General features: G+C 48.2%; 2 protein-coding genes and 1 long non-coding RNA gene across 3 annotated transcripts; 2 read left to right on the top strand and 1 right to left on the bottom strand.

Moving 5' to 3' along the window:
- Window positions 1-148: 148 nt before the first annotated feature.
- On the top strand, window positions 149-6,495 carry mcm8 (minichromosome maintenance 8 homologous recombination repair factor). The gene is made up of 21 exons (XM_040179012.2): window positions 149-359; window positions 831-1,129; window positions 1,267-1,332; window positions 1,471-1,553; window positions 1,654-1,803; window positions 2,015-2,112; window positions 2,211-2,409; window positions 2,500-2,585; window positions 2,689-2,834; window positions 2,990-3,064; window positions 3,151-3,283; window positions 3,383-3,413; window positions 3,506-3,643; window positions 3,768-3,828; window positions 3,926-4,006; window positions 4,270-4,465; window positions 4,560-4,773; window positions 4,852-5,061; window positions 5,140-5,216; window positions 5,398-5,587; window positions 5,728-6,495. Exons 2-21 carry the CDS (start codon window positions 838-840, stop codon window positions 5,818-5,820), a joined length of 2,619 nt encoding a protein of 872 aa, XP_040034946.2. The 5' UTR covers window positions 149-359; window positions 831-837; the 3' UTR covers window positions 5,821-6,495.
- A 187-nt stretch (window positions 6,496-6,682) lies between these two features.
- Window positions 6,683-9,933, top strand: crls1 (cardiolipin synthase 1). The gene is made up of 7 exons (XM_040178443.2): window positions 6,683-7,201; window positions 7,780-7,917; window positions 8,045-8,174; window positions 8,278-8,363; window positions 8,492-8,560; window positions 8,950-9,041; window positions 9,446-9,933. Exons 1-7 carry the CDS (start codon window positions 6,725-6,727, stop codon window positions 9,537-9,539), a joined length of 1,086 nt encoding a protein of 361 aa, XP_040034377.2. The 5' UTR covers window positions 6,683-6,724; the 3' UTR covers window positions 9,540-9,933.
- On the bottom strand, window positions 8,948-11,977 carry LOC120820543 (uncharacterized). Its single transcript, XR_013467984.1, has 2 exons — window positions 11,851-11,977; window positions 8,948-9,090 (listed from the first exon to the last, which is right to left on the bottom strand). It is a non-coding gene; the product is annotated as an uncharacterized LOC120820543 (long non-coding RNA).
- Between the last annotated feature and the right edge of the window lie 2,339 nt (window positions 11,978-14,316).

Here is a 14,316-nt window from a genome sequence, read left to right as displayed (position 1 = left end):
AAATTACGTCAAAAAAAGATGTTGATGATGAAATATTTCACGTGAAAAAGTTTTTAAAAAACTAATGTAAAGGGTCGACATTTTTTAGTTTGAAAGTTATTTTGAAAAAAGATTGATATTGATATTAATTCTAAAATGTCATGGTAAATTAACCTTCCTTCTGTAGTGGCGCTGCTTGTCCACGGGAGCGCAGCGGAGGCCGCGACAACCGAGTCTGCTGCGCATTTGCACCAAAGAAGAAGAAGCTTCAACGTCAGTGGAGGGAAACAACCGTAAACGTCCACAACTCACGTCTTGAGTTAATTTAACACGTTGTGGACGTTTTTATCTTTAAACTCGTCGCCGCGGCACAACGGAAGGTTTGTAATGTCGCTGTCGTTGCGTTTTAACGGAACGTTGAGCAAGTAAAACGTCACCGATAAACTAAGACGTCAAAATAACCGTTTTAATTAACAGTTTAATACATTTTACCCGTGTGGGAATCAGAGGGGTGACTAAGCTAGCTTAGCTCGTTTATTAAGACCGTAAACGTTGTAAATCTGCTTATTCAAAGTGAATTAATAACTTCTAAGTAGTTTATTGATGTGCCGAATGTTCCAGTGGTTTGTACGAAATGACACGTTGACTAACTGTGTTTTTAAATGGAGTCTGGAGCTGTGTAAATATAATGGCGATAAAGCGACGTGACAGTTGGTCTTTTGGCAGTAATCACTCAAAGCAACAACTTAGATCATCTATAAATGCGATGATTACTTTATATTATTTTTCAAATATCTCCAAGACGACCGCTTTGTACCTTTCATTCTGGTCCTTTCCTGTTTTTGTTTTAGGAAAGTAATGAGTGGAGAGGAATCACGAAGAGGTTCATGGAGGGGAGGAGGTAGTAGAGGAGGAGGTGGTGGTGGAGGGGGAGGAGGATGGAGAGGAGGAGGAGGAGGAGGTAGTGGCGGCGGATGGAGAGGAGGAGGAGGTGGTGGCGGATGGACAGGAAGAGGAGGAGGATGGAGAGGAGGGGGAGGATGGAGGGGCAGACCGTGGCGAGGTGGATCGGCAGGTGGAGGAGGGTGGAGAGGGGGAGGTGGTGCTGGGGAAGGAGGATCAGGGAACCAGACTTTCAGCAGCCAGAGAGGTGAGCTTGATATAATTTTCCTTTTTACGAAACCTTTGCAGGACTGGTGTGATTTGTATAAAGTGAGGTGGGCACATATGGAATAATAGCATTCAATATTCTTACCAAATGTGTCATCATTTACAATCCTTTCCCAGCGCTTTGTCAGGCGACTCTCGATATCGTGTGTCCGTACAGAGGATGGAGGCTGTACTTCACAGAAGGTCGGTCTCTGTTTCACATGATGATGCTCTAAATATATGTTTGTATTTATATAGATATATAAATACATATCCACATATCATGATCATGACAACGTAGCTCCTCTGTGATGTGTCTTAATACGTCCTCTTCGTGTGCAGGCTTCATAGAGAGCTCACCTAGTGTGGAGAAGATCAAAGTGTTTGAGCAATATTTCAACTCAAAGATTGAACTCTACGACAAGGTTGTGTACCTTTTGCATTTAACAAATCGACCATAAAAGTAATATTTTCAATGTTTCTTATGTCTTTCTTAAAGCTGAGTTATTGTGTGTTGGCCCACAGGATGAGATTGAGCGTCAAGGCAGTGTTCTGGTAGATTACGCAGACTTGACTGGAGACGAATCGGTGCGTGGAGCGCTTCCTAATCTCTCCACAGAGCTGAAGGAACAGCCGGACGTGATACTCAACTGTTTGGGTTTGGCCGTTCACCAGGTACACACACACAGTAACAACAGACAAACGTGTTCCAGCCTATTCATACAATCTATGTGCAGAATTTCATGACCGTTTAAAGCAGCTTTGACAGAACTTTAAGTGATCTGTGCCACCGTTGACTGAAACTCTCCTCTTAGCTGTAAGAGTTCTGTGGAGAGGCGAAGCAGCGAGGCGTCAAACACCCGGCTGAGTGGTTGTGTCTTTCCAGGTGTTGACTATAGATCTGGAGAAACAGGCGGCCGGCCTTCAAGGGGAGGAGCTTCCTGTCGCCACACCGATTGTCAACATCCCCCACATCAGCGCCAGGTAGTGCTCTCACACACCCGGACCCGGTCGCCTAACCTTCGACCTCCCCTCCCCCTCCCCCCGCCCAGCGTGACTCTCTGCGCGCGACTCGTCCGCAGGCTGTACAACTACGAGCCGCTGACCGCGCTGCGGATGCTGCGTGCCAGCGCGTTCGGCCGGCTGGTGTGCGTGAAGGGGACGGTGGTCCGGGTGAGCAACATCAAACCTCTGTGCACCAGGATGGCCTTCAGGTGTGTGGGCGGCTCGCACGTGCAGTCCCTGCCGCTGCAGCACGGGAAGTACGCCGCTCCTACCAAGGTGTGAGCGCGCGCTTTGTCTGCACACACGACCCGCTTTGTCTTCACTGCTTTGGTTTTACAGACGGATTGTGTTTTTTTTATCACGCAGTGCCTCCAGCCCGACTGCCGCGGCCGCTCCTTCACTCCGATCCGGACTTCCCCTCTCACCCAGACTGTGGACTTCCAGATCATCAAGTACGTCAGCAAAGTGTCGTTGCGGCAGGTTGAAAGTGGAACGTGTAAGAACATAAACAGTCGGCGTTCATGAACGCAGACTGAAGTCGTTTTGCGTCTTCAGGGTGCAGGAGTCGATGGGCGGAGAGCAGAGGGAGGCCGGACGAATCCCGCGCACCGTGGAGTGTCACCTGACCTCTGACCTCTGTGACAGCTGCGTCCCCGGAGACGCAGTCACCGTTACCGGCATAGTTAGAGTCACTAACGATGGTACACAACACCCTGAAACACACACACGCTCCCTGAAGTTTGAGGTTAAGCTTTTGCCTTTTTGATATTTGTTAAGTAAATGTAAAAGAGATGTTCATTTTCTGTACTAATAAAATGTATAAATTACTATAAACTTTTTTTTTTTCTGCGTGGAGGGACTTCCCGGGCCAACAAGGATCAGTGTATGTTCCTCCTCTACATCGAAGCCACTTCAGTCAGCAACTCTAAAGGTATCAACGCTTGTGTGTTTGGATCCACGCAGAGATGTTAAGTGTTGTGTGGGCAGAGCCATAAGTTCTTATTTCTCCGTCTTTAGGTCAAAGGTCCAAGTCAGGTCAGGGGTCAGATGGGTCGCATGAGGATCGTGGAGGGGAGGAGTTCAGTCTGAAGGAGCTGTATGCCATCCAGGAGATCCAGTCACAGCCAGACCTGCTGAGGCTCATAGTACAGTAAGACGTTTATTACCCAATGTGCGTCTTACTGTCTTCTTAATTTTCAGCGTATAAAAGAAAATAGTTTTGACCTTCTGACCTTCTTCCTTCCCTCAGCTCTTTATGTCCCGTCATCTACGGCCACCTGGTGAGTTTCACGATAAGGTCACACGGCGATCTGTGATGTCATTCACACCCGCGTGTTCTGTCCATCATCCCCTCTTCTTGTTTGTCCCAAAGCTGGTGAAAGCTGCTTTGTCCTTGGCGCTGTTTGGGGGCAGACAGAAGCACACGGACAAGAACAGCGTCCCGGTCCGAGGAGACCCTCACATCCTGATGGTGGGAGACCCGGGACTGGGGAAGAGTCAGATGCTGCAGGTGACCAAGAAAACACACTGGACACCTTCAAATGGAGCCCTTTTTTTGTTCCTCTTGTAATCTCTTTACCTTCGGAAAACAATGTATTGCTAATACTTGGACATTCTCTGTGTCTTGTGTGTAGGCAGTGTGTAACGTGGCTCCCAGAGGAATCTATGTATGTGGCAACAGCACAAGCACCACAGGTAAATCCTTGCTCTTTAAAGCAATGCTGCCGGTGAGGCAGTTTTTCAGGTCTCAAAATCAAGTTGTGAATTAAATGTTGGGTGTTTGCTTTCGTAGGACTAACAGTGAGTTTATCCCGAGACTCGGGGACCGGGGACTTTGCTCTGGAGGCCGGAGCCTTGGTTCTGGCTGACCAAGGTAGGAAAGCCAGTCTTACAAAGTTAGGGAAGCAAGACTAAAGTGAGTATAAAATAATGAGTGAAACATACAGATAGCCATGAAGAGAATTATCTCCTTGGCCCCCAGATGTCCATTATGGATCAGGCTCTTGTTTGAAGTCATCTACACATACAAGTATGGTGCGGAACAGACTTTGAGGTGGTTCTCTCTTTGTTTGCGTTCTCTCCCTTCCCGGGCCTTGTTCCTTTTCCGTCCTCTGCCCTCCGTCGGTTGCCTGCCAGGCCTGTGCTGCATCGACGAGTTCGATAAGCTGGGCCACCAGCAGCAGGCTCTGCTGGAGGCCATGGAGCAGCAGTCAGTGAGCCTGGCCAAGGCCGGGATAGTGGCCTCCCTGCCCGCCAGGACGTCCGTGATCGCCGCTGCCAACCCCATCGGAGGACATTACAACAGAGCCAAGACGGTGTCCGAGAATCTGAAGTAAGCTCAACAGCCCGGAAGGATCTCGCCACACATGCCGGATGAGCGCGCAGGTGGTTTATTCGTACTCACAGTTTGGCCTTCTCGAGTTTAGAATGGGCTCGGCGCTGCTCTCTCGATTCGACGTGGTCTTCCTCCTCCTGGACATCCCGGACGAGACGCACGATCGCCACCTGTCGGAATACATCATGGCCAACAGGGCGGGAAAAGGCCGGGCCAGCGGCGCCACGGTGACCAGGGCTCCCAGTGCACTGGAGACCTCCATCCTGCTGGATCCCAGTGACATGCCGCTGTCCGAACGCCTGCAGGTGGGAACACGCGACAAGCTCAGTGAGATCTTTCGTGTGCAATTGTAATAGAGGTACTGTGTGTGCATCTGTGTCGAGGTGCCGGCAGGTGAAAGCGTGGACGCCATCCCGGTGCCTTTGTTGAGGAAGTACATCAGCTACGCTCGTCAGTACGTCCAGCCGTCGCTCTCCCCCGAAGCGGCAAAGACCCTTCAGGCCTTCTACCTGTCGCTGCGAGCTCAGGCCCACTCTGCCGACTCCACTCCCATCACCACGCGGCAACTCGAGTCGCTGATCCGACTGACCGAGGCACGGTCGCTTTGTGTGGATCGTCTTTTAGTTTTCCCTTTTCACTACTTTTATACTCATTTTGTTGTTTTTGTGCAGGCCAGAGCCAGACTGGAGCTCAGAGAGACGGCGACCAACAGTGATGCTGAAGACGTGGTGGACATCATGAAACACAGGTGACCAACAGCTATTTGAATGAACACGCTAATTGTTATCGCAACAAGACCATTCGCTGTTTTCTCTTTAAAATGTTAGAAAGAAATTCACAAGTCAAGCTTTCGATTTGTCATTAACTTTTAATCTTAAAAACATTTGATGGTGATTGTGTGTCTGTGTGTGATTGATTTTGTGCCTCAGTCTGGCGGATACGTACTCGGACGGTCTGGGGAATCTGGACTTTGAGCGCTCTCAGCTGGGATCCGGCATGAGTCAGCGGAGCGCGGCGAAGCGGCTGGTCAACGCGCTGCACCGGCACGCCGAGAGGACCAATCAGACGCAGTTTGACCTGCAGACGCTGCGCTCCGTGGCCAACAGCATGAACGTCAAGGTGAGAACGCACAGCAATGACGGGAAACACACGAGGTACCCCGATGGACCGCGTTTACATCCACGTCGCTCACTTTGTTCACGGCTGCGTGCAGCAGGACCTGTGACGGGTTAATTGAGCCGTTGGTGTCCTCCTCCCAGGTGATGGATTTTGAAGGCCTTGTGAGTTCCCTGAATGAACAGGGTTTCCTCCTGAAGAAAGGAGCCAAGCTCTACCAGCTGCAGACCGTCTGAGCCTCCCGGCAAAGGTCAGTGTCCTGGGATCAGTGAGCGGGGGCTTTTTACATAGAGAACCGGCCCACATTCACCAAACCACCAACCAGCGCCCCCACTGTGAATCCTTCCTGAAGAGACTCTGAATCACCACAGTGACGGTACAGAGACCACCGCTTGCTGTCGACTGACATCTCGGCTGAATTGGTCTGCATCTGTTGTCACAGAAAAAGCTTTAAACTAAACATGGTATTAATTATCATGTTTGTATCAGTCAGGTGGGACTACAAACGTTTCCTTTAGTGCAAAACCTACCAGCTGGTTTACAGTCAGGTACAGTTCTCTTTCAGTGTACATGTATTATTACACAGTACATGGTTACAGAATTAAACAGCAGTTGTAGATGAAGTCAGAGACAATGAATGGAAGGTAAAGAATACATAGATGACTATAATCTTGTTTCAATGTACATAAAATGACACGTTTGTATAAATTGGTATGAATCGGTATAAAGCCTAATAGGATAAATGCTATTTGCACGGTTGCTTTGGAGCAGTTTTATGTTTTGTCTGTTTTCAGCAAAAAGGTATCGGGTGCGTTGTCTCTAAGCTTTCTCAAGTTTCTGATTACTTTTTGCAGGTGCACTTATCAGTTAATGTCAACATATTGTAATAAATAACTTTATTTCCCTGTAAATTCAAGTGTTTTGTGTTTTTTATGCCGTTAACATTGATAAAAGTTCACTTTTTAATTGAATTACCAGAATAACTTAAAATATTTACTTTTTTACTATCAGCCTAAACGGTGTTTAACATTGTGTCATTCTACCATTTGATAAACGCTTTATGACGTGGCGACTTTCTTCTGCCGAAAAAAAAACGATCTTGTATTTTCAAAATAAAAGTCTCGGATTTTACGACGTTGTATGCGGCGTCACTTTACGGCAGCATGGCAGCCCGCTGTCTGGCGCTGTGATCCCGTCGGCTCTGACCGCCAGAGGCTCAAACCCGGTCATGAAAACGGTACCGGGACAATGATGATGTGCTTGCGGAATGTTTCCGGGCCGTTGTGGCGCAACGCGGCGACGGTCCGCCGCCTCGCCTCCGCCGGCGCGCTTCCGCTCCGTGTCGCGGCGTCACGGCGCCACGCACCTGCCGCCGACTACGCGCCGTTAACGCGCTCCCCGGTCTGCGGGGGCCTCCTGCGGCTCAAAGGGGACGCTCTCCCGCACCGGGGAGGTCACGGGAGGTCGGCGGCCGGTCTCCGGTCCCCGCTGCTCCGCGGCGCGCGCGGGCTGTGCAGCGGCAAGGCCGAGGGGACACCGGACAGCGCGCGGCCCGGGGACCGGAACCAAGGCGGCGATCCGCTACCGGGAGAAGGGCTCTTCAAGTTCAAAGAGCTGGTGAGTACCGATCAGCAATAAAACCACGTGACACTAAAGAGGTCCAACTGTTCTCAGCAGGAAGCTACATGCAATAAACTGTATTTACTATATTTAATCACATCAACCAAGTGGAGCTACTTCAGTATTACATCTAATAAAGGAGAAGTGTGCACAGGAAGTAAATCCTTCCTCAGCTGATCAGCTGGTACAAAGTACAGAAGTACAGAAAGGGGAAGGAGTTAATATCTTACAATCATTGCGTCATAGTTTTGTTCACAGGAGAGAACTTTTTTAGGTGGTAATTTCATAACATTGTAATAACACATGTGTATATATTGTGTGTTCCTTTCGTTTGTTTTTGCAATTAACTGATATTTCATTACATACTTTTGTAACCACCTATTTTATCTTCTTGTGTTTTAACTCATCAATATTGTTGTTTACGACGAGGGGAAACACGAGCTCTCTTTATCTTTCAGTAGGTTCAAGCGGATTCATCTTGTGATTCATCTCTTTGTGTTGACGTTGCTGTACGAACCCCCCCGAGGATCCACAAAGCAACGGATTTAAATCTTCTTTTTGTTTTTCTTCTACAGTACGAGAACCCGTGGACAATCCCCAACTTCTTGTGCGTGTCTCGGATTGTGCTGGCCCCCTTCTTGGGCCACCTGGTGATCCAGCAGCACTTCCACCTCAGCCTGGCTCTGTTCACGCTGGCCGGCGCGACCGACCTGGTAAACAGACGCCCCACTGGCTCCCGCCGCGTTTTTAAAAAAAACGCCCTTCCAACGTGAAATGATCTTTCAGAACGTCCCTGTCCCCTCCCCCCCCCCCCCCCCCCCCCCTCCTGTCCCTCTCTAGTTGGACGGTTACATCGCCAGAACGTGGCCCACTCAGAAGTCGGCGCTGGGCAGCGCTCTCGACCCTCTGGCCGACAAGATCCTCATCAGCATTTTGTACGTCAGCCTCACGTATGCCGAGCTCATACCAGGTATTCTGCTGCCAACAGTCCCACCGTGAGGGGAAACCATCCCTCAAAGGTCTATTATTGTGTTTCGATGGTCTCGCGAATGCAGTCGTTTGTTGTGTTGTAGCGCCGCTGACGGCTCTGGTGATCTCCAGAGACGTCGGGTTGATCGCTGCCGTCTTCTGGGTCCGATACAAGACCGTGCCGCCGCCGGTGAGACGCCCGCACGCTTCCCTCCCAACGCACACGACAGGCCTCGCACAATTTAGGCCGTGAGAGGAACAGCAGAGGAAGAATGATACGCACTTAACAATCGCTCGCTCTCTCCGTGTTTCACCCAGGTGACCCTCAGCAGGTTTTTTAACCCCTGCTACACCACAGCACAGCTCAAGCCCACACTCTTCAGCAAGGTGACGCACACAGACACACACACACACACATTGTGCACTGAACGTTCTGCACATTTCTTTACTTTTAGCACCGATGGAGCCTCACATTCGGATGTCAGGGGAAATGGTTACCTGTCGCTTTACGGACACTTGTCTCTGTCTTTGGGGTGAAAATGGGATTGAAGGATTCTCAAAGTGCAGAAGTTGATCCGTTGAGCTGATATATAAATACGCTGTTTCCTCGACACCAAATATAAATGTCTCAAACTGCGCGAAAAGGATCGAAAAGGAGACAGAAAGTCATTACGTTCATCCATGTTCTTTTATTTGAGATCATATTCAATTGCGTCACGCCAGAAGAGCAAGTTGTGTGTAGATCTTTTTGTGGTGATGATGATGATGGTTTTCAGGTGAACACAGCCATCCAGCTGCTCCTGGTTGCTTCCTCTCTGGCGGCTCCCGTGTTCCAGTACACCGACAGCGTGCTGCTGCAGTGCTTGTGGTAAACCTCTGACTTTAATACCCGTCACCTCTTTTGTTTTGTTTTTTACCTGCAGTGATTACAAGAGGAAACATTTTGTTTTTCCCTCACAGAGAAACACTTGATTGTGTCACAGTAACCAATATTTTTATGCAAATTCTGCAGATTGTTGCAAATGAAACAAAAAAAAAATGGTCTGGTTGAATATTACATGAATTAAACATTCAAAACAATGATGCCGTTAAAAACAAAACTATATTGAATTCAATGGATATTGTTTTCTGATTATTTGTCTTACTCCCGTATAATGACGGACACAGGTGGAAGCTGATTAATCAATATTGATTGATTGGCAAAAAATGATCCCGTCGACATTTATAATAAACTAAATAGACCATGTGTGTTCTGCATTATTCATATTTCAGGTACATTACAGCGGTGACCACGGCAGCGTCCGGCTACAGCTACTGGCACTACGGCCGCGAGACTGTGCGGGTGCTCAACACCCGGTCGCCGTGACGGCCGCGCCGGACAGCACGCCGGAGGCGGGGGAGGCAGAGACACTGACCGGCCGCATTCGCCAGGAGCTTTGTACCAAGTAGTTGTGACAACCATTTACGAGTCGCCATGGCGACGACACACGGTAACCAACCAAGGCCACAGATGTCTCTCTGCGGCGCCACAGAGACGCTCTGCCACTGGACCGGCTGTGGACGAGAGACGGACACTTTAAACCCGCAGACCAAAATAGACCCGCCCCCCCCCCCCCACACACACACTAAGATACATGTGGAGTATATGTCAAGTAGTCCGGCTAAAAGCTTCTATTGTTGTTTTTTCATTCGAGGTCACAACATCAACATGATTGTCATTTTTGTAGACCGAAAATTCATGATTAAATCGGAGAACCTGCGTTTGTTCGTCTGTGTGTTTGTGCATGTGACTGCAGGGCTGGTTTTCTCTTTGGGGGGGGGGGGGGGGGGGGGACACAGGTTTGATCTCACGAGACACAAATCCGTCGATCCGATCAGCAATTAGAGGATTAAAAGGAGTGTATGAATTTGCAATGACATGCCGGTGTTGCACAGGGCCGACCCGCTGTCCCGGCCCTCATGTCTTCATGCTAATGCTAGAGCAGCAGATGATCTGTATTTAGTGGAGAGGAATAAATTATACTAATAATATAATGATCAGTTTATAGAATTCTTACTAGCCTTGTACATTTTAAATCTCTCTTTCTAAATTAAACATAAAAAAGGGGCCTTGAATCGACTCACTCCAGATACTTCAGTGATAAAACCTGAGATAAACTAACCAAAAAAAGGAATGTCTGAAAATGTTAAAATCAATGAGAATATACAACAAACCAAATTAACAATAGATCCCACGTAAGGCAGCCAGCTCCATGTGATGACCTCAGAGTCCCCAAAGACTTTAGACAGGTGAGCTCTTACTCGGGTGCACGTTGCTCTTACTCGGGAGCACGTTGCTCTTACTCGACTGCACGTTGCTCTTACTCGGGAGCACGTTGCCTTACTCGGGTGCACGTTGCTCTTACTCGACTGCACGTTGCTCTTACTCGGGAGCACGTTGCTCTTACTCGGGAGCACGTTGCTCTTACTCGGCTGCACGTTGCTCTTACTCGACTGCACGTTGCTCTTACTCGACTGCATGTTGCTCTTACTCGACTGCACGTTGCTCTTACTCGACTGCACGTTGCTCTTACTCGGCTGCACGTTGCTCTTACTCGGCTGCACGTTGCTCTTACTCGACTGCACGTTGCTCTTACTCGACTGCACGGCCCTCTTACTCAGGTGCACGTTGCTCTTGTGCGATGAGGGAACCTTTTCCTGCCTCCCACTTACTACCCGCCGGTTGTTTGTTTGTGATTCATTAGCGGCCGCGTGCTGATGAGCGGCAGGTTGTTATTTCGTGGCCTTGCGTGGGATGCCACACATTTTATTATGAATGATTGGAAAAGGCTCATTGTGAAATGAGACCTCCATCGGTGGGAGCAGCTTGATTCGTCGGCGCACTAAGTGGTCGCGCGTAAAGAAGTTGTGGCGGTTTTTACTAGATTTTCCTGGATTCTCCGTGTTTTGAGAGGACGTCGCCCTGCAGGCTTCTCACGCCGCGTTTGGGCAAAGTGGTTTAATTAGCAGCGCCTGGGAGATGAAAGCTCAAAATAAATCAAACCGCTCTTTTGTTTTTACAGCTCTCAGCGGTGAACTCGTGCTGAAAAGATATCGACGGCCTGCTTTGTTTTGGTTAGGTGTCTTTAAATTGCTTTAGATCATAAAAGATCAATGCACGAATCCAAGGTGGAATAAAATATTATTACAGAACACAAGATGCAGTAATATTCAGTTTATTTACTCATCGTTCTAGTTGAGATCCATCACTTGGTTTGTTGCCGTCACGGGTTGAGTTCATCACACCGCGGCCCGGCGGTATTTGGAGGCGTGATGTCGCAAATCCCTCCTGTGATTGACAGGCGCTGTACCCCACTTCCGTGTGAGACAACAGGAATCAAACCTGCTGAGCTTTTACATTTTAACATGTCAATATAATAAATAACACAATTATGTCACCGCGCATTAAAGGACACAGAAATGTGATGTGATTCAGCTGAATCACCACTAGATGGAAGAACGTTGTGAAAAACATGATTTCATGTCCATTACCTTGTTCCTGTGTTTTTTTATATATATTTATATATATATATATATATATATATACATGCTGCTACAGTTTTCTACTTGATTGAAAACAAAAAAAACGGTGACTATCTAAAAAATATAGATAAAATAGATTTAAATAAACTACTTACTACAACTACCTTCTTAGAGACCTTTTCCCCCGTGACATCACCACGATCAATATACTCGTCATGAAAACCATCTCATGTAAAGGTATTGATCACGTGTGTATCAGTCCGGCGCCGGAGGCTGTGACGTCAGTCCGAGTCCCGTAACGCGTTTTATTGTCCCATCGAGCCTCTCGGCCTTCGCCGTAGCGCGTTTGTCTTCCTCTCCGTTGGTCCTCTGCCGGTATTATGTAACCGAATCAGATGTGGGTCTCCACACTCCGCTTTGAGGACACGAGGCGTGTTTGGTTTGATCAGTGATCGGGCTCTGTCCTGTTGGGGACCATGAATGTTTTTCGTGTCCGTCCCGTTGTTTGAGGAGACATTATAGACAAAGCGTTAGAAGTTGTCCAATAATTGCTCCGCTTGTCCTCTCAGGCAACGTCCTTCCTCTGTGTTGCTTCCACTAAACACCCTCCAACGGTTGTGTAAGAAATGTGTCTCTGACAGGAAGTCGTGGAGCCTTAAACGGCCTCCACATGACATCAGTCAGAGCCGGGGGGTCTCTGGGGGCAGAGAAGGCTGCAATTAATAGAAGGGGGCTGCGGGTGCACTCGACACGTCTGGTGAGCTGCAACAAGTAACACGTGGGCATTTCTCCAGTTGCTACGCAGCTCTGTGGGATCGCTGGCTCTTTTTTACTGTGTGCGTGTGCGTGTGTGCGTGTGCGTGCGTGTGCGTGTGTGTGCGTGTGCGTGCGTGTGCGTGTGTGTGCGTGTGTGTGCGTGTGTGTGTGTGTGCGTGTGTGTGTGTGCAGCTCTGGGGTTTGAGTGAACGCGTCGTAGGAACAGAGCGTCTCTGAGCCAAACTTCACCTCAAACTTCACTGGTTATGAAACCCATTGAATCAGAGCCCTTATAGTCCTACACACACACACACACACACACACACACACACACACACACACACACACACACACACACACACACACACAGCTGCACCAATACAAATCCATATGGGTACCATAGCCACGCACACACACACACACACGCGTCTTTTTGGGTCCTGAAATAGCTCTCAGCCTCCCACTCCCCCTTATATAAGCTCCCAGCACGGAGATCTGCTGGTGAAGACTGAAGTGTGTGTGTGTGTGTGTGTGTGTGTGAGTGCCAGTGTGTGGGCAGTAGGATTGTCTTGAATCTTGTGTGTGTTTCTGTCAGCAGCTTCCTGCTGGTTGTGCAGCGATTAGTAAAACACATTCTTGAAGGGCAAATTTTCCATCCTTGTTTCTGCAGTTTTGGCCGTCGTCGTCGTCGTCGTCGTGGCGATGGCGCTGAGATTCTGTGGCATCACTAGAAGGCGATGTGTCGCGGGGAGCAACACATTGAGGCTGTGGGGAAAACAGAAAATGCAACTTCACGATGATTTTGACCTCAATATTACAGAGATGACCTTAGTTTCATGATAACTAATAATTGCTTTAGATAAAATGACTGTGGGTAAAAACAAAAACATCTAAATTCAGCTTATGAACTAAGAAGTAGTTCAGCCTTTAAAACCAGGAAAAGGCCAAAACACTACATCTCGATTTGAACAATATCCAGAAGCACATCACGGCATCCGCGTCGTATCGATACGTTTGCTCGTTGTCCAAAAGCACATCGATAAAAAGGACTGCAAAGTTTATTTATTAAACCCTTGTGCTGCTCGTCCTGAATGTCTCCATTTTTACTCCTTTGGTCCCTTTTAATGCGGCGCCCCGAGTTTGTATCCAACAGTTTATTTTGGGATATTTGCCAGCGGGGCCCGAGTAACGGCGTCAGGTACCAACAGTATCGTGGCAACGTGGTTCTGTGCACGCGTCTCTTTGTGCGTTTAGAGTGCGCGCGCGTGTGGGAGAGTGCGTGTCCGCGGCGTGATGAGGTGTGTTTGTGTGTGAGTTAGCGTGTTCGCTGGCAGAGGGGCTGTTAGTTCTTGTGAAAGTGCACGTGTGGAAATCAATAGTTTGGCGCGTGCCAGCGCGTCGCCTCGCAGTCCAAGGTCGAGGTTCTGCAGAGTTCAGGGTCTAAAAGATATTTTTATATATTTTTTATTTCATTTTTTTTATTGTTTTATTTTTTTTTATTTAATTTTTATTTCAATGGCATTTCTTTGACTCGTGGACTGTTGGACGGACAGAAGGAGCAATTTAAAGACCTCAGCTTGGGCTTTGGTGACAAAGCAACATTCATCATTTGACATGTCGATCATCTCCTCTGATGGGAGCTTGTCAGCTTTCAGGATGCGTCTCTGACATTTCTGCATCCACTACAATGGAGACAAATGCATTATAAATGTATTAAAATCACAATTTTGCTGTTTGGGACTGGACTTAAAATTGCAAATTGCAATTTGCAATTTTAAGTCCAGTCCCAAACTTTCTAAATCAACCTCATTAGGACTCTTGGTGCTCTGAAACGGCTTCTTTCTGGACACATTGTTGCTGCTTTT

This window comes from Gasterosteus aculeatus, chromosome 6, assembly GCF_964276395.1.
Source record: "Gasterosteus aculeatus chromosome 6, fGasAcu3.hap1.1, whole genome shotgun sequence".
Taxonomy (NCBI): domain Eukaryota; kingdom Metazoa; phylum Chordata; class Actinopteri; order Perciformes; family Gasterosteidae; genus Gasterosteus; species Gasterosteus aculeatus.
The sequence above is the reverse complement of the archived record's forward strand: the minus strand, read 5'-3'. Positions and strand labels throughout refer to the sequence as shown.